Source organism: Adiantum capillus-veneris, chromosome 29, assembly GCF_014529385.1.
Source record: "Adiantum capillus-veneris isolate H3 chromosome 29, ASM1452938v2, whole genome shotgun sequence".
Classification (NCBI taxonomy): Eukaryota; Viridiplantae; Streptophyta; class Polypodiopsida; order Polypodiales; family Pteridaceae; genus Adiantum; species Adiantum capillus-veneris.
The window spans coordinates 80774185-80794393 of NC_140959.1; the positions used below are offsets into that span (position 1 = coordinate 80774185).

The window sequence follows — 20209 nt, forward strand, 5'->3', positions numbered from 1 at the left end:
GAGATCAAGCAAAGCCAAAGCAAGAGAGAGAATTCAAAAGCCCCAAGAGGAGCAAGTCGGCCGGCCAAATTGAGTGGACAAGGAGTCAAGATGTGTACACCATGCAATTGCTTCCAAAAATGAACTATGCCAGGTACAAGCAATTCAAAACAAATTCCAAAAAGAGCTCTAAGTGAAGGCCACGAGAGAAGAAGCTCACCCATCATTTCTTTTTTAGACCTCCTAGAGACACCCCTATAAAAGAATGTAAACGTGAAAATTTGAGGGCTTTTTTGCCTGAGAGTGTGATTGAAAGTTGCAAGCCTGTGTAGTGCAAAGCTTGCCATTGAAGCTGCATACTTGATTGTACTATTCCCCTATGCAATAATACCACATATTTGCCCCTATTTCTTGTGTTGCTTCTCCCCATTCCCCTCTTTTCTCTCGCTCTTTGTGTATTGGCCGGTGCTTGCAGAGGGTTTGCCTGCATCTTGAAGGGTGTTACCAAGAGGGTAGAATCCGGGTGTTTTGTGAGTCGGAAAGGGTGAGTTGAGTAGGGTGGGTGCATTTGTGCTGCAAGGTGTTTTTTGCAAGGTATGAGATAGGTGTTCTATGTGCTAAAGTGGAGTTGTTAGTGCAAATTAGCCAATTTGAAGGTGTTATTTGAGAGGTTAGGGGTGTTGTGGAATCCCTGGGCTATAGAGAGGCAGATATTTGGTGTGCTTGGTGTGTTCCCTATTCCCCCTCTCCAACGTCCCCGTGACAGCTATAATACCGAGTGTGTGCGTGCGTGTGTGTGTGTGTGTCTGTGTGTGTGTGTAATCTCTGCACTCTGTCGCGAGTCTGTCTGCGCGTTGCTCCAGCCCACTGCACCTGCGTCAGCAGGTGTCTGTGAGTGTGTGTGCGTGTGTGTGTGCCCTTCGCGAAAGCCTACTCGCGCGCCACTCTGCCCAGCCTGTGAGGGCCTTTGTGTGTTCGCGTGTGTGTGGGTCTGACAGTGCGTGAGTGTGCGTGTTGCAGTCAGCGGCAACGCAAGTAACAAGGCTGCACCATTGCAACCCTGGCAGTGAACAGGTTCTATGCATCCTTCTAGATACTGCACGGAAATAGTAAGTGAAGAAAGCCTGCTATCAAATTGCGTTCTGCAAATTTGGCCTTGCTTGTTGCTGTCAGAATTTAGTCAAACTGCTGCAGTATCAGTGTTAGGCAGTCTACAAGTATGCACAAATTACAGTATTACAGGCAAAGTTTCATTTACAGTATTACGGGCAAAGTTTTAGCAGTTTTTAGCAGATGTATGAGTTCTGTGGGAGATGTACATATCTCTGCGGTCTTTGTAAATAGATAAAGTGTCAAATTACCCAAAAAAAAAATGGGAAAACTTGTATTTGCTTTAGTTCTCGGTTGTGGTCCGCTTGATGCAGTCAGAGTTTCCGTGTGTCTTCAAGCGTCGTAGAGGCATGGAGAGTGTTTCGGAGGGTGCTTCTGAAATCAAAACTTGTCTGTATGAAGACTTCGAAGAGGCTTGAAAAGCCTGAAATGGTCAGGCATCTGCCCTTGAGGTGCAAATTCTAGTACAGGACTTGCTGGATCCGGTAGCGCAATATGCCATGAATGCGGTCATTTTGTTTTTCCCTGGTAAAATGCTTGTTGCGCAGGATGTCGGACTGTGGGTTGATTTCCTACTCAAACGTCAGGTTGTCCGAGGCGTTTATTTTGGTGCTCGGGGTTTCTATGAGGTATTATTGGCAGATATTGAGGCTAGAAACCTCTTGCTGGAGATGTCTTCTCTCTTTTTTGGCACACAGATGACTCATGTTCTGCCTTGGGCACTTATGAAGGACTATCAAAGTCTTATTCGTCACAAATGTCCTGTGTGGGTGGAAGTTGTTGATTTTCCCCACACGTGGAGGCATTTTCTTCTTTTGTTGGCTGCTCAACTTGGCAAGGTCATTTGCCCGCCGAAATTGGACGCGAACACTAACAGGTTTTGCATTTTGTGGGATACAGATAAGCAAACCCCGGATGGAATTATGGTGGATTCAGGGGATCCTTGGGTGGGCAAGCGCCCTTTTAAACTTAAATGGGGCAAATTTGCTAACTCCTGTTTTCGATGCGGTAAATTCGGTCACATGCAATCTGAATGTCCTAAACCAGTTTTGCAGCCCCCTCTTTGGGCTGTTCCTTCCTCTGCCCCTGCCCCTATAGGCAAATTTGTTGGTGAAGCTAAATCGAATGGAATCCCTGCAATGAAGGTGGCTTCTAATGCAGATAAAGGGAAAAACAAAAATCCGCCGTCTGCAGATGTTGGGAATGTAAATGTAGGGAAAGGAAAAAATGTTGCATCGACTGATGTTGGCTCGTGGGCGATACCTAAAAAGACAGTAAAAATTCGTACTCCACCTTCATCCCGTAATTATGTTCCTCTGGTTAACGCCAATAAGAATGTATCATTTAAGCAGCTTCCCTGCAATGACAATCGCACATTGATTGACGCTTGGGAAAAAGCGATGCACTCTTATAAGGATGTACTTTTGGGCGAGGCTTCCACTTCTCAGGCAATCTCTATGGACAAGTTTCCTGCTTTGACTCAGCAGATGGGTTGTGACATGGATGTGGTGGATGGAGATGTCCATATGGGCATCTCGACTTGATCCTTCCGTTTCGTGCCGTTGTAAATATGGTTTTAATGCATAGTCGCATTAAATGCATTTCATATAATGTGCGTGGGTTATGTAACCTGGACAAATGGCGACTGACCTGGCACTATGTACATACATGTAAGGCAGATATCGTGGTTTTGCAAGAACACAACCAGCATGACTTTGTTGGTCAGTGTTCTTATTTCGCAGGTTACTGGATTGTATATGTTGGTTTGCATGATTACTCACGTTTATTGATGTTGGTTCGGCATGAGCTTCAACCAATTCTCTTGTATAATGATCCGAACGGCCGTTGGATGGTGATTCAATGCTTGCTGAACGGTCAGGTGTATGAATTTGGAGGTGTTTATGCGTATACATCATCTGGACAAAGGGCTGCTCTATGGCGAGACATCTCTTCTCGCTCATGGACCTCAAGTGCATTCCTTTGCGGTGATTTTAATAATACCCCTGAGATGGATGATAGTACCACTGGCAATTCACATATGTTGTTTGCGGAAAGGCAAGAATGGGATAATCTCTTTGCTGTTACTCAAATGACTGATATATGGCGGCATTTGCATCCAAATGCATCTGGTTTTACTTTTCAACATGTTGCCCATTCTTCTTATCGAGTGCGGTTGGACAGATGGTATTTGCTTAATTTGCAACAATATGAGGAATTTGTATGTGAGGTCAACATCGATTACACCTTGCAGTTATCGGATCATTACCCTGTTTTGTTGAATGTGAGTTTTGGGCAGAGTCCTTGTGATCGGGCTCTTCCCAGGAAACGTCTGCTACTTGTCAATAATGTTTATCTCACACATGAGGTTTTTCGGGAAATGATCTCTAAGGTTATTCCCCCTCTATTGGTTCATATGCATCTTGATCTTGATGCCGCTTGGTATCGCTTTGTTATGAGGGCGCAAAGTGTTATTTGTGAATATGGCAAGCATTACATGCAGTGCACTCGAGGGGAAGTCAAAGATGCGAAGCATGCTTGTCAACGACTGCAAGAGTTGGCTGATTTGCAGCCTCTGTCTAATTCTGAGATGTCGGAGCTATGTGAAGCCTGTGTGTGTATTCAGCGTAATGACAAGCGAAAGCTTGCTAAATGGCAGACACGTGCTTGCCAGCAGGCTTTCATGGACAAAGGCTGTGCTTCAAAGCAATTTTTTAAGCATTTACATCATTCAAGAATCTCATGTGCAATCAAGCGCGTTATGCTTTCCTCGAGTGTTTGGACTTCTTCAAAGCAGGAACTTGCAGATGACATGGTTTTGCATTATCGACAGATGTTTGCTGCTCCTTCTCAGACATCTTTGGCTGCTCGCCATGCGCGTCAATTGATGCTTTCCTTTGTTACTCCAATTATATCCCTGCAAGATGCATGTGGTCTTGAGGACCCCTTCACTGCTTCAGAATTGCATAGTGCGTTGCTTGCTTTGGGTCGCTGGCGGTCTCCCGACTGGGATGGGCTTACTGTGGAATTTTTCCTCTCCTTCTGGGAGGATCTTGAGCATCCACTGCTTTACATGATTAATGCGGCATGGGAGAAACAAGATTTGCCGATATCTTGGAAAGAAGGTTTACTTAAATTGCTACCTAAGCAAGCGTTTTCTGAGCGATTCTCTCATTGGCGTCCGATTACTTTGATGCCGGTGGTTTATAAGATATTGGCTAAGATGCTGGTGCACCGCATTAAGGACCATCTTTTTGCAAGACTCCATCAGGCTCAATATGGTTTCATTCCACGTCGCCAGACTATGGATAATCTGGCTAATGTTTTGATTGGCATGGAGTATGCTAAGTATACTCAACAAGATGTGTTGGTTATGCAAGTTGACATTAAAAAGGCCTTTGACACTATACAGTGGAACTTCATTGCCGCTACCATGACGTCTTTAGGGTTTGGTCCTAAATTCACCAATGTGGTTTATTTTTTGTATGCATGTAGCATGTCTTCAGGGATATTAGAAGGTGAATTAACTCAATCTTGGCCTCTTGGTTGTTCGGTCAGGCAAGGCTGCCCCCTTAGTGCTCTGTTGTATGCTGTTGCTATTCATCCGTTGTTGACTTATCTTGATCATTTGACCTCTGTTCAGAGTCTGCATGGTCTGCGGTTACCTTCGGGTCGTACATTCGTTGGGCAGGCTTACGCTGATGATTCGTTGTTTATGCCTCGTAATCAGCAGGAGGATGTCAAGGTGATTATGGAAGCCTTGGAACTGTTTGGCATTGCGGCTGGGCTTAAAGTCAACTTTTGTAAATCGAAGCTTCTCCCTCTCCGTTCTTGTGATTGGCATAGTATGTTGTGGCCAGGTGAGATTGTGTCTTCAAATGTGATCACTAGGCATTTGGGTTATCCAATTGGATGGTTGCTCGTCGTTTTGGGTTGGGCATGCATTACCGTCAGTTTTGGAGAGAGCTTCAAAGCATGTTACTCAACTTTTTGCCTGTTTCACCTTTGCCTGATGGTGATCGCATGCTTGATTGGGCCTTTCGGGCATAGTTATCGGGGAACGCCCCCTAGCCCCCGTTCCGGCGTTCCGGGGGTCAGTTCCCTTCCCGAACGTTCCGAAACGTCCCGGAATGTCTGACGTTCCGGGTGGCCAATGCAAACTGGAACGGCCGTTCCGGAACGTTCCGAAATGCCCCCGAACCGTTCCGGAATGCCCCTGGAACGGCCAACGGCTACAAACAAATTTGGCAAAAATTGAAAAAATTGAAGTAAATGTTTAGGCTTCTTTTGAAAGTGTGCAAGGCCTCAAGGACTCATAAAATGCACCCCCCTCCCCCTTTCTCTTCACAAGCTAATCCTCAAGGCTCAAGCTCTCTCCCTCTCACTCTCAAGATCTCTCCCTCTCAAGACTCACTCTCTCAAGGCTCAAGGCTTCAAGCCTTCAAGCTCTCTTCCTCTCCCTCCCACTCTCTCAAATCTCTCCCTCTCCATCTCACTCTCTCTCTCTCTCTCTCTCTCTCTCTCTCTCTCTCTCATCATCTAGTCATAGCAAGGTTGAATGGTCTTCAAAACGAGTTTTTTGTGAGTATTAGAGTCAAAGCACTCTAATAATCCTTGTATTTAAACACAAGGAGCTAAAAATTGCACTATTTGGGTGTTTTATATACCTCCCGTTCCGCGACGTTCCCGTTCCGGACCCCTAGCCGTTCCCCCGTTCCGCGGGGATCCCGTTGCCGTTCCCGTTCCGCGTTCCGGGTAACTATGCTTTCGGGAAACGCCTTTTCGAGCTATTTCTGCAGGTCGAATTTATGCTATTCTTCTACCACGACCATGGCTTGATGGTCATTGTAATGCCATTTGGCGCATGCACAAATCTGACCTCTGGTGGAGGCGGCTCCTCTCTGCCTTGTGGAAAAGCCATTTGCCTTTGAAGGAGCGTCTGTTTCTTTGGCGCTGTTTGCTTGGAGTGCTTCCTCTTGGCACTTTTCTTCGGGCGCGTCATATCCGTCCTTCTTGCGTTCGTTGCTCGACTACAGAAGAGGATATTTGTCACTTGTTGTGGGCTTGCTGCGTTACTAGAGACTTCCTTCGCCATGTATCGGCGTGTTTGCAGCTCTGTTTTCCTGGGGTTGTCTTTCACAAAAGGTTCTAGGCATTTGGCATTTTCTCACCGACGTTACAGCATTTTGCGGTCTTCTTCATGTGGGTTAGATACTGGGCTTTCTAAACCGTGTGGAGTCAGCGTAATGCTTACATGTTTCATCGTACTCATGCGGATCCATTCCCTCTCTTCAGGCTTTCTCTTAGGCAATCGTTACGGTTTGCTTTGGAAGTTGGTGATATCACCTTAGAGATGCATCAGCTTTCATATGAATGCTTTTAGCTACGCTCTACAGATGAGGAGTTATGTGCTCTTCTCCTTGTATATGATCTTTTCAGTGGGTTTTCCTCGCTTTGAGGTTTCCCACTAGTAAATTAATCAATCGATTTACAAAAAAAGTAAGTGTGTGTGTGTGTGTGTGTGTGTGTGTGTGAGAGAGAGCTTGCACAACTAGCACACTGTACATTGGGATTTCATTGCTGCCACGATGAGGTGCCTAGGGTTTGGTCCTAAATTCGCCAATGTAGTTGAACGTCTTCGGGGATCTTGGAAGGCAAATTAACAAAATCTTGGCCTCTTGGTTGTTCGGTCAGGTAGGGTTGCTCCCTTAGTGCTCTGTTGTATGCTATAGCCACTCACCCGTTGTTGATTTATCTTGATCATTTGACCTCTGTTGAGCATCTTCATGGTTTGCGGTTACCTTCGGGTCGTACCTTTGTTGGCCAGGCTTACGCAGATGATTCGTTGTTTATGCCTCGTAATCAAAAGGCTGATGTCGAAGTGATTATAGAAGCCTTGGAACTTTTTGGCATTGTGGCTGGGCTTAAAGTCGACTTTTGTAAATAGAAGCTTCTGCCTCTTCGTTCTTGTGATTGGCACAGTCTATTGTGGCCAGGTGAGATTGTTTCTCCAAACGTGATTACTAGGCACTTGGGTTATCCAATTAGATGGAATGTCACTCATTCTCAGAAAGTGGATTGGGTTATGCAACGTTTGAATGTCAAATTGCACTACTGGAAGTTATCCACTTGGCCATTACATGTTCGTCTGCAAATTGTTCAGAGTATCCTGTTGGCATATGTTCAGTTCTTTTTGCGCTTGATGCATTGGCCTCGTCGTTGTCTTGATTCTCTTATGTCGGACATTATGTCCCATTTGTGGTGGACCCATGCTCAGAAAAAAGGCTTGCGCTTGATGTCAATGGAGAAGCTTTGCACTCCTAAACGCCTGGGTGGCCTTAACATCTTGGATTTGCGCAGGCATGTTCTTGCTCGGAAAGCTATGTTGTTGCCTACACTTGAGCAAAAAATTCAGCCTTGGACTCTTATGTTTGCATACTTTGGTCAGCATGTTGTTACTTCCTCTTCTGGCCATTGGCAACCATCTATCTGGGAGGTGGTTTTCGGCAAGATGGAAGGGTGCATTCCTGGATGTCCTCTTGCTTCCACTTTAGTGTCTGCCTGGAAAGAGGTTACGATTCATCTTTCATGGAATCCTCGGCAGGAAGGTGATTCAATTCGTTTGGAGAGTCTCCATTGGAGCCGAGTATTTTCTCTTACTTTGGTCGACCGCTCCCCTCGCCAGGCTTACTTTCTCTCTGGCCGTGGCATTCGTGTGGTTGAGGATGTAGTCGATGAGGCTGGATATACTTTTGAGTTTCCCTTCGCCGCTCGCCGTTTTAGATTGGGCATGCATTACCGTCAGTTTTGGAGAGAACTTCAAAGTATGTTGCTTGACTTTTTGCCAGTTTCACCTTCACCTAATGGTGATCGCATGTCTGATTGGGATCTTCAAACGCCTTTTAGAGATATTTTTGCGGGTCGAATTCATGCTCTTCTTCTACCACAATCATGGCTTGGTGATCATTTCAATGCCCTTTGGCACATGCACAAATCTGATCTCTGGTGGAGGAGGCTTCTCTCTGCCTTGTAGAAAAGCCATTTGCCTTTGAAGGAGCAACTGTTTCTTTGGCATTGTTTGCTTGGAGTGCTTTCTGTTGGCACTTTTCTTAGGGCGCATCATATTCGTCCCTCCTCTTGCGTCCGTTGCTCCACTGCAGAAGGGGATATTTGCCACTTGTTGTGGAATTGCTGCATCGGCCTGTATGCGGCTCTACTTTCCTGGGGTTTTTTTCACCAAAGGTTCTGGACATTTGGCATTTTCTCACCGACGTTACAGCGTTTTGCGGTCTTCTTTATGTGGGTCAGATACTGGGCTTATTGGACCCTGTGGCATCAGCGTAATGCTTACACTTTTCCTCGTACTCATGCAGACCCGTTCCCACTCTTCAAGCTTTCCCTTCGGTAATCGTTACGATTTGCTTTGGAAGTTGGTGATATCACCGCAAAGATACATCGGCTTTCCTATGAATGTTTCTAGCTACTCTGTACAACTGAGTAGTTATGTGTTCTTCCCCTTGTACATTACCCTTTTGGTGGGTTTTCCTCGCTTTGAGGTTTCCCAGTAGTAAATTAATCAAATAGATTTACAAAAAAAGTGTGTGAGTGTGTGTGTGTGTGTGTGTGTGTGTGTGTGTGTGTGTGTGTGTGTGTGTGTGAGAGAGAGAGAGAGAGAGAGAGAGAGAGAGAGAGAGAGGGTGGCAAGCCCAATAACTCCAGATGGCAAACTCTGAGGAGAGGCCCCTAGGCCACATATATATAAGCCAAGGTCAGGTCAGGCAAATATCTCTGTCAAATACCACGATCAACAATAAAACCCTCATCCTAAAAATGGAAAATGTCAAAAAGAGGCATGAAATGGGTGAAGTGTAAGTGCAAACCCAAGTGTGCTTGGAATTTCTGCAAATGTACAGGTGACCAAAACACAACCAAGGGCCAGTGCACGTGAGACAAGAAAGCCTGTAAGCAGGAGGAAAAGCATCCCGAAGGTGAACATGATGCCTTGACATCGAGGACAAAAAGAGCTACATAACTAGATCGGAGTATAGATCTAGGTTTCTAGGATAGACAAAAGAAAGATACTTCACCATATTTAAGGGGCAGCACATTTTGCGAACAACTATGTTTTTGATCCATTGTTGTTGAGAAGAGTGATTCCATGAGTATGTATTAAGTATGCTTACAGCAGTTTACAGATGGTATGGATAGCTTGAGAAATACAAGTATGGAATGCAACCTTGCATCAAGCTTGTCCACCAAATGTAGATACATCATCTAATTGTTTGCCTAAATGGTTGCACGTACAAAGGCATACATTGTCAAGTTGGCTTGCAGTCAATGCTAAATCCCCACTTATGCCTAGTGAGAACCATAAGCTTCAAGATTTCCAAAACCAAAACATAATCAGGTATAAGCAGGTAAGAGCAAGCACAACTTGGTTAAAGGATATTTCAATCAGACAATAAAAGTCATCTTATTTTTTGAGAAATCAAGCAAGGCCTAGGATGGCATGATTAACTAAGTCACATTCCAATCAAACCATCAGGATTTTGCTTACCACTTAGTCTTGAGAGCATGTAAACTGCATCATCTTCATCTTTTGGCTTTTCAAGAATCAGACCCTACAGAAAAAAATTATAATAGCTACAGATAGATTAAGAGAGGATAAAATGCTCAGACTGTATAACATGGAGATCTCTGATTACATCAAGCTCAACGACAGTGTCAGCTCCGATAACAAGATCTGCCTGTCTTCCATCAGCTGCCTACCCAAAAAACAAAGGTAGAGTTTGTCAAACAATCTCCAGCATCATCAGTATGTTCTTTTACTGCTGAAAAAAGTAATCCTAAACTAGTGAACAAGAGTCATCAAGAATGTCAGGTCAGTTCAGAAGAGCAATGAGTAAAAGATGTGGCAAAACCTATAATTCCTTCGAGAATGGGCTAGAGGTACTAATTTAGTCCTTTAGTTTGTTTTCCTTATGAATGGACTCGAGGTGAGCTCTTAAACCTTTGGGGTGTAGGTGGGTGTGTGTGTGTGTGTGTGTGTTCTTTTTTTTTTCTGTACTCGAGAAAACATTTAGTTTGTTTTCCTTATAAATGGACTCGAGGTACTCTTTAACCTCGGGTGTGGGTGGGTGTGTGTTCTTTTCTTTTTTTTTGGCTTCATCAAAACTTTCCTTTTCAAATGATTCCGAACTTTCTTTCTAGAAGTACTCGAGAAAACCTATCTATGAAAGATTTAGTTGTGCTACACGTGCATACATGTACAATGTGCCCATGAATGTTAATAAGCTTGCACCTGACAAAAATAAAGCAAACACCTACAGAACAAGCTAAATGATACCTGGAAAGTTTGTCAAGAAACTTCAATCGTTTTGTGCAGTGCAGTTTCTGCCGCATACTCTGCAGTCAGATTGCTGCAATGTTAAAATGGAAAACATAGCACAAAAAGGACTTCTAGCTTCTGTGTTTGTACTACTATTGTATGACCATCACTGACTGTAAATCTTGTAAATTTGAGGTATTAAAATTTCACTCAATATACTCATGTACTACATATAGACACGTGCTTTTCATTATCTTCTTACCTCCAGCTGAAGAAAAAACAGACTTGTCAAGGGTTTCATCAAAGGTTGACGGTATTACTTCCACATTCAGCCCCTGCCCACTAGCAAAGAGCACATCAGGCTACTATTTGCAAACACATAGCCCTGTAGGGACCTCCTATTCCAAAAAACATAAAATACAGCTACTCATAATAGCCAGTACAAAAAGCCCTGTATGACCTCCAATTATTCCGAAAAAAATAAAATGCAGCTACTCATAATAGCCAGTACAAAAAGGCTACAGCATCTCATAGAATTCTAATGAAAGTTAAATATATTTATTCGCATTAGATTGAGAAGTGAAGTCACATGATGATGTCAATATGTAACAGAATTTATAAGGCAGTGAATAGAACATTTAGACTGAAGCAAAAATGAGGAGGTATTTGTATGTCAAGTGACCACTCCTCAAACCATAGAAGAAAATATCGTGTCACCCAGGTCGTTATAAAATACCGTCTATTCATCTCTCCTGCTCTTAAAGAGGATTGTAAAACCACCATTTTCCTCCAGCATAAATATGACTAAAACCAAATCTACCCAGCCAGAATGTTAACTATATCTTGCATCTAAAGTTCCTGCCCTCAACGACACCGCTACAGATACCATACTATCACATTCCAAAGCATAGTACCTCCCAGGCCCCTCTCACACAATGGATAACTTCCTGATCCTGCAAGAAGCCAGTAGAAATCCTATGACATACATTTCCACATCTTATCTCTCTATACAAGCTGACCTTTGGGCCTCTCCAACTAGTTGAGAACCTGTAAGCATCTGAAGGGAATGTTGTAGATGCAATATTATAGGGGACTCTCTCAGAACAGCCATCTGAACAAGCAAGCTACCCAAGAATAGAGCAATCCTACATACAAACACAATTATTATCTACTAAATATAGAAAAGTGCACCCAAAACCTCTCCACAACCCCCCTAAAATACACTCCACTGGCAAGAGAGATTCCCAATCAAATACATCAACTGATTACATTCGACTAGGGGCATTGCGCCACAAGGGCACGCAAAAAAAAAGGAAGAAACTAACATGGCCATGAGTCATAAGAGCTATGACTGTAGCGCGAATGATCCACTGCACAAGAGAGACTGGCTGCCATGCTAATACAAAGATGTACTCTTTTTTTCTTTTTTTCTTTTTGTGTGTGTGTGTAGCACATGCTGGTTTATCGGGATTTTCAGGTGTTTTGATTATGGTTAGGCATGAGTTGCAGCCAATTCTAGCGTACAATGATCCAACGGGCCATTGGATGGTGGTTCAATGTACAATCAATCGCAAGACTTCTGAATTTGGTGGCATTTATGCGCAAACGGCCTCGGGGAAACGGGGCTGTTTTATGGCATGAGATGTCTTCTTATCCATGACTTTCCAATGCGCTGCTTTGTGGTGATTTTAACAATGCACCCGCTCTATCTGATAACACCACAGGACATTCGCACATGTTGAGTATGGAAGTGCAGGCCTGGACAAATCTCATTGCATGCACACAGATGTTGGATATGTGGACCCTTTTGCATCCCAATGTTTTCGGGTACACGTTTAGCATAATGCTCATTCTGCATATCGTGCAAGATTAGATCGGTGGTATGTCCTTAACATGCAACATTTTGATGAGTTTCTATGAAAAACGAGCATAGACCACACCTTATTGACATCTGATCATGTTCCCGTTGTGATGTTGTTGCCCTTTGGGCGACTCCATTATGATCAGCCTCTTTCTAGGAAACGTCTACTGCACATCAGTAATGCTTATCTTTCACTTGAAGCATTCTACGAGATGATTTATGATGTTATTGATCCTGATATTGCTTGGTTTCGCTATGTTGCACGTGTGCAAAGTGTAATTAAGGATTATGGCAAGCATTACATGTTTCAATTACGTGGTGATGTTGAAGATGCCAAGCATGTGTATCGACAGCTCCAACTCTTAGCTGACACACGTTTATTGTCTGAAACTAAATCGACAGCCTTTGTCAGGCACGGGTGTGTCTAAAATTAGACAAATGGCAAACTCGTGCTCTCCATTGAGCGTTTGTGGATAAGGGATGTGCCTCAAAACAATTTTTTAAGCACTTGCACCATTCAAGGGCTTCTCAAACCATTAAGAGGGTTATGCTCCGATCGGGCGTTTGGACAGCCTCAAAATGTGAGCTTGTGGATGCCGTGGTTTCTCATTTTGGGAATGTCTTTGCCGCTCCTTCTCCACCGTCTGCTAAAGTTCTTCATGCACGCCAACTTTTGTTATCTCCAGTGCATTCGATTATCTCGCCTCAAGATGCTTTTCACTGTGGAATTTTTTGTCTCCTTTCGGGAGCCTCTGAAATATCCTTTACATGACTAACGCTATGTGGGCTAAACAGAATTTGCCGATATCTTGGAAACCGGGTTTGCTGAAGTTGTTGCCTAAACAAGCGCTTTGTGAGTAGTTCTCACATTGGCGGCCGATTACTCTTATGCCGGTTATATATAAGATCTTCGCCAAAATGATTGCAAGTCGTATCAAGGAACCTCTTGTGGCGGGTATCCATTTAGTGCAATATGGCTTCATCCTTTGTCGCCAAATTTTGGATAATCTGGCTAATGTATTGATTGGAATAGAATATGCCAAATATACTCAGTAGGATGTACACGTAACGCAGGTAGACATTGAAAAGGCCTTTGATACGGTACAATGGGATTTCATTACCGATACAATGCGGCCCTTGCATTCGGTCCAAAGTTAGCCAATGTTGTATATGCTCAGTGTACGTCTGCATGCATTCTATATGGTGAGCTGATTGAACCTTGGCCTCTTGGATGCTTTGTCAGACAAGGTTGCCCACTCAACTGCTTGTTGTATGCCATTGCCACTCACCCCTTCTTATTACATTTGGATCACTTCACTTCGCTTGGTTGTTTTGATGGACAAAAATCACCTTATGGGAATGACTTTATTGACCAGGCCTATGTTAATGACTCGTTGTTCATGCCCCGCAATCACCAAGAGAGATTATGCATAACATAGGCCTCGTTGTTCATGCCCCGCAATAAACAGGATGATGTACGAGAGATTATGCAGGCATTGGATACATTTGGTTCGGCAGCACGCCTTAAGGTTGATTTTTGGAAATCCAAACTCTTGCCTCTTGGTGTTTGTGATTGGCTTCATCGTTTGTGGCCTGGCGAAATTCTTGATCCACAAGTGGTGGTCAGACATTTGGGATATCCTATTGGCTTGCAGGTAGCAAGAAAAAGGCAGAGAAGTCTAAATCTCGCCCCGTGGTTGATAGTTCTACAGAGGACTCGTCTACAGAGAGTTCGGACTCTGATGACAGCAGCTTTTACACAAAGAAGAAGAATTTTTACAAAGCCAATCAATATGACTTTCTGGAAGACAAAAGCAAGAAAGTCAGAGAGTTTAAGTGTCACAAAATGATGACGTGTCAACCCGGGAGCCGTGTTGCTGAAAACCCTAATTCTGTAAACACTAACCCTAAAACCTGCAAACCCTAAAATCTGCCAAAAACCCTAACCCTAACCCTAGCAGCAGGCTGAAAATCCGAAAATTGCGTTGGCAGTTGCTTTTGCGTCAATTGCTTTTTCCTACGCAATTTGAGAAGAGAGAAAAAGAGTTTGCTTTATTTTTAAAAACTCAAGTGAGTTCGATAAAGAGAAAAAAGGAGTCTTTGCTTTTAGGCTTTTTGATCTGAAGCTTTTGGGGCTCTGCTTTTGGCAACCCTTGTAAACTTCAAATAAACGGTTTGCGCACACACTCTGTAGAACATTTGGACGCAGAGTCTGAGAGTGAAACCCTAACCGCTCTCTTGAACTTTGAACATTGATTAATACATAAAGAAATACCGAAAGGGGCACCAATCTATGGGGCCAATATCTCTAGGCACGGAACTCCGCCAGGCCAGTGCAAATCTAATGTGAACTCTGAACTGTTTTGAAGTGGTTATTTCGTGCTATCGTGATTGATTCTTCACTTGGAGTGTCCAAGTCTGTTACAGTAGTATCAGAGCAGGGCCGATTTCTCTTCTACGAGAAATCCGATTCCCAATTTTTTTTCCGCGGCACCTATGGCTTCACGGAAGGATCAGTCGACTCCCTCTGCAACCAGAGATGCAGACAGGGATCAGAACGAATATTCCGGCCGAGAGTATGGCCCGCCTCGGCCTACTTAGGCAGAGCAAAGAGAGATGAAGCGTCGTCAATTGATCGGTGATGCAACAAAGATGATGCTCAGTTTTGCGAAGAACCAGAAATTGGCAAAATATATGAGCGAGACTTCTTATCAGGAAGTGCACGAACAGTGGCAGAAAACCACAACACCACCCCCGAAACCCGCTCTCAAGAAACCTTCTGCTCACAAGACCTATCAGAGAAGGAATTAGAAGAGGTAGTTGATGCACAGATTACTCAGCTTTTTGACGCGCAGAACAAAGCAAAAAAGGCACGACAAAAAGCAGAAGAAAGGCACTGACTTCCCGGGTTATTTGGGTCGTCGGTCGACATTTGATAAAGCAAAGAAACAAAAGAAGCATGTTTGATTTGAAGAACTACCCAGTTCTTCTTCTTCTTCTTCTAACAGTTCTTCTAGCTCTTTAGATTCGAGCGAAGAAGACAGAAAAGGCAAAAAGCGAAGCAAGAAACAACACTTCGGAAAGGGCAAGAAAAAGGCACTGAAGTCTAAATCTCGCCCAGTGAGTGACAATTCTACAGAGGACTAGTCTACAGACAGTTCAGCTTCTATTCAAGAGTTGATGAGTCATGCGAAACAGGGCTTTGCCATTCACTCTAGCAGTCTAACCTACCCCACCGATGAGGTCATGACACAACGAGCCAAACAGACTTCAGCGAAGGAAAGTAGAAAGAGAAAGAGCAACCCACAAAAGAAGGATACACGACCCTAGCTTACTCTTGAGGAGAGAGCTCGCTTCATCAAGGAGGGGAAGTGCTTTGGATGCGGGGAACATGGACATATCTCCGCGAAGTGCCCTAACAAGGCATCGAATGAACAAGATGAAGAAAGACCAGAAAGTTCTAAAGCAGCTGAGAGACGTGGCAGAAAAGGCAGATAAAAAGCAAAATTGGTACCACATGGCGTGGGACCTGAACCGAATCAAATGAATGAAGGTACAAACTTTGCCGCTTTTAGGGCAAAGTGAAGGATCGGGAAGATCTTTTGAAGGAGCCAAGGCCAACTTCTTTTCACATGGAATTGGCGGCTCGATTTGCAATTACGCTCGACATGCTGAGGCCACAGGCGGAGGTAGTTCGACTGTCACCCGGACGAGATGTTGCCATTACACCGAGCAATGGCAAACTTCGTTTGCAATGACAGGGGTGTTCAGGGCACGCGAGTGACATTCTACTCGGAATCCCTTGGTACCACAAGAACTACGCCGTGGTTGACTATCGGGCCGAGAAAGCGACTTTGACGAATGAAGGGCTCAGAGATTGTACTTGATGAACTTCAATTTCTTTACTCATTCTTTTGGGAGAGAATTGAACGATGGATAAAGGTTGAATATGTTTTGACCTGAATGAAAGAACGCCAAGATTTTTCTCCACACTCATGCGGATTGCTTTTTCGAGGGCCTGAAGATCATACCATTGATCTCATACCTAGAAGCACACTACTGAACCGGCCACCTTACCATGTGAGCCGAGCACAGAATGAAGAGATTATGAACCAAGTGAAAGACCTCTTGGAAAAAGGTCTTGTCCAACCTAGTACTTCATCATATTGCTCTCCAGTGTTGTTGATTTTGAAGAAAGACGGATCTTGGAGAATGTGCATCGATTATAGAGCTCTCAACAAAATCGCCATCCACAACAGATTTCTGATTCCTAGGATTGATGATATACTCGACAGATTACAGGGATCCTCGTGCTTTAGCAAGATTGATTTGAAGAGTGGATATCATCATATCAGAATCGCGCCGAGAGATGTCTACAAGACAACTTTTCGGATGACTTTTGGGTTATTTTAGTTTTTGGTGATGCCTTTTGGCTTAACCAATGCTCCTGCGACATATACCCGGATGATGGACAGGATTTTTCAAGAGTACAAGCTATTTGTTGGAACTTTCTTTGATGATACCATTGTTTTCTCCAAGAATAAGGCAGAATACAGAGATCATCTGCTTCAGGTCTTTCAGGCATTACAAGATCACAGTTAGTGATTAATGCAAAGAAAAGTGAATTTTTTTTTCCTCCCAAAGATATCCCGAGGCTCCCCTGACAAATAAACGATCCGAACCCTTGCACCTAGCCCTCACCCAAGCTGTCCAAACCTATCCATGTCTGTAATTGCAGGTTTTTGACCCAATTTCGCCAACATAACGGCGCAAATATCCATGTAGGTCAAAAGTACACATCAAAGACACTTTCCCTTGCGGTATGGAAGCTTTCCAGTGAGCTGTAGGTCAATTTCAGCATGCTGTAATTTTCTGTTTTGCCACTTTTGGGTGCCTGCTGCCCTGTACACGCATCCCAAGGCCTTTTCGAGGCTCCCTTGGCGATTCCCAGCAATTTAGGTGCGAAACCCTAAACCTGCAGAAAAACACAGCAGGCTGTAATTCTCTGTTTTGGACCGTTTCGAGCGGAGCGAGCACGCCTACGCGTGTCTCAGGTGCTCCCGCACGCAATGGGACAGTTTCCCTGTAAACCGGACGAGCTTTCACGAGAGAAAACTCTCCGTTTTCGCATTCCTTCGCGATGGAACTGTGCGTAGTTGAAGAGAATTAGCAATTAGCTAATCCGGTTCCTGTACAGAAGGCTCTTGCCTTGGCAAACGCGCATAAGCCCCTCATTTGAGAAGCCCAACTAGTGGGGCATTACCATATGTGCAAAGTGGAGAGAGAGATGCGCGAGAGCAAGTCATCGCGCTACATAAAGCAAGGGAAAAGGCAAGCTTTCCATTAAAGCTGTAATCACCTGCACCCACTACTCACACAAACTGTAGCAACCACTAATGGGCTGAAATCAGCCCCCTCTCTCAAATTGGGCGCCCCCTCTTCATGCAAATCTGGCAAAAGCATCAGGAGCCACCAAGTGTCCAGTTTGCCACTTTTGAGTTAATTTCCTAGTACCCACCAACTTATAAGTGTCGTGATGGGCCTAAATGACTTTGAACTGATCCTAGACAAAAATCATCGAAAAGAAACCAACAACTCAAGTTAACAATTGCCACGTCCTCGTGACATACCACCCTTTTAAAATCGCAAACGTCCTCGATTGCGTGCCATACATACATGCCATTGATGATCTTGTGTTGTTAGCACTCTTTTATCATCTCATGTATCCGCAAGAAAGACTGTCAAAACATGTGTACAAATGACTTAATGAGACCTTCATACTTTTGTCAAATTGTACACTGCTATTGCACTGAATCCATGAGTACATTTGATGTGCTAGCTCTATCATTACCCCTCCTTTGCAAACGTTGGGTTGGGGCATACGTATGCTGTAACCCAAAGGCCTCAAGGTAAAGTTGCAATACATTTGGTGACTCTGACAGTTCATGCTCTTCCATCCACTTTGCATCCATAGGTGGATAGTTCTTGAACTTCACCAAGTAGCATCTTTGCAACCTATCCCTTAACTTTTACGTGTGCAAGAGGCTCTTGCCTCTGCAAATGAGCATAATTCCGCAAAACTATAGCATACTACCCACGACCAAATAAGCTCAAATTTCAAGATGATTTACCGATGCGTCAAAGAATCCAAGCAATTGCCTCAAAGATTGGCAAGCAGCGTGTCACGTGGTAGACCCACATCACTCCCGCAGAAGATCTAGTGGTGGCCAATCTACCACCGTGAGACCTGTCCCTATCTCATCTTGGTTCATACTTGCAAACCCTAAAAACGTAGCAGAAAATCAGCCCTAATTTGACCACTTTTTGGCAGGGCGAACATGCGGAATTTCCTGTCTGTCCTGTGAAGAGGAACCCTCTTCCCTGGTGTCATCTGTCCTGTCAGCCATAGTGTAATTCCAAGTTCCTGTACTCTGTGTCTTTACCCAAAACAACCAAGGCTCACTTCTTGAGGAAAAAGTGATTGATATCTAAGCAATGGAACCATGAAACCGGCCCGTAGGGCGGTAGGCGTTGGCTTTCACCCGAAATTCTTTACTTTAACTTTATGACACAAAGGAACTTCACGAATAAGCCTGTCACTGGAATTCAACACTTCAAGACAAACCACGGCCTGGCAGTTAGAGCGCTACCAAGCAGACAACGACACCCTGTTGGCCCCAAAGACTGGTGCCCCTTTCGGTATGTCTTTATTCTTATTATACTTGAGAAAAACCTGTAAACTTCCACAAGATGTCCCACTTTTATCGACCTGAATTGCTCTACTCCAACCCGATTTTGGCAACATAACCACAGTAGAAGTCTCCACGGACAAAATCCCAAGCAAACATAGACTTTCCACGCACTTTAGAGCTCTTTGCAAAACCTGGCGAGAAATTGCAGCTCGCTGATTTCTTTGTTTTGCGCTCCGATCCGCGTGCCGATCACTTTCTGGGTAGCCCTCGAGCTCTCGCACCTGTAGGGTCACTTGCCCCTTGAATTAGACGAGATTCCTCGCGGGAAATCTCTCCAAAATGGCCTGTACAAGCACCCAATGCTTTCCCGAGGCTCCCCTGACAAATAAACGATCTGAACCCTTGCACCTAGCCCTCACCCAAGCTGTCCAAACCTGTCCATGGCTGTAATTGCAAGATTTTGACCCAATTTCGCCAACATAACGGCGCAAATATCCCTGTAGGTCAAAAGTACACATCAAAGACACTTTCCCTTGCGGTATCGAAGCTTTCCAGCGAGCTGTAGGTCAATTTCAGCATGCTGTAATTTTCTGTTTGCCACTTTTGGGTGCCTACTGCCCTGTACACGCATCCCAAGGCCTTTCCGAGGCTCCCCTGGCGATTCCCAGTAGTTTAGGTGCGAAACCCTAAACCTGCAGAAAAACACAGCAGGCTGTAATTCTCTGTTTTGGACCGTTTCGAGCGGAGCGAGCACGCCTACGCGTGTCTCAGGTGCTCCTACACGCAATGGGACAATTCCCCTATAAACCGAACGAGTTTTCACGCGAGAAAACTCTCCGTTTTCGCATTCCTTCGCGATGGAACTGTGCATACTTGAAGAGGATTAGCAATTAGCTAATCCGGTTCCTGTACAAAAGGCTCTTGCCTTGGCAAACGCGCATAAACCCCCAGAACAATACATGGTCATTTGAGAAGCCCAACTAGTGGGGCATTACGATATGTGCAAAGGGGAGAGAGAGATGCGCGAGAGCAAGTCATCGCGCTACATAGAGCAAGGGAAAAGGCAAGCTTTCCATTATAGCTGTGATCACCTGCACCCACTACTCACACAAACTGTAGCAACCACTAATGGGCTGAAATCAGCCCCCGCTCTCAAATTGGGTTCCCCCTCTTCATGCAAATCTGGCAAAAGCATCAAGAGCCGCGAAGTGTCCAGTTTGCCACTTTTGAGTTAATTTCCTA

General features: G+C 44.4%; 1 protein-coding gene across 4 annotated transcripts in view; it reads right to left on the minus strand.

The window, feature by feature from the left end:
* Positions 1-20209, minus strand: part of LOC147419468 (uncharacterized) — a 149309-nt gene that overhangs the window by 66322 nt on the left and 62778 nt on the right. For 2 of the 4 annotated variants that reach the window (XM_086505586.1, XM_086505588.1), the window contains exons 2-5: positions 10677-10749; positions 10433-10491; positions 9792-9851; positions 9644-9707 (exon numbers count right to left, since the gene is read on the minus strand). In XM_086505586.1, the coding sequence (XP_086361712.1) occupies positions 9644-9662 (19 nt within the window). In that variant the 5' untranslated portion in view covers positions 9663-9707; positions 9792-9851; positions 10433-10491; positions 10677-10749. Of the gene's footprint in view, positions 1-9643; positions 9708-9791; positions 9852-10432; positions 10492-10676; positions 10757-20209 lie in introns of all 4 variants that reach the window. The other 2 variants (XM_086505589.1, XM_086505587.1) reach the window with 2 other exon arrangements.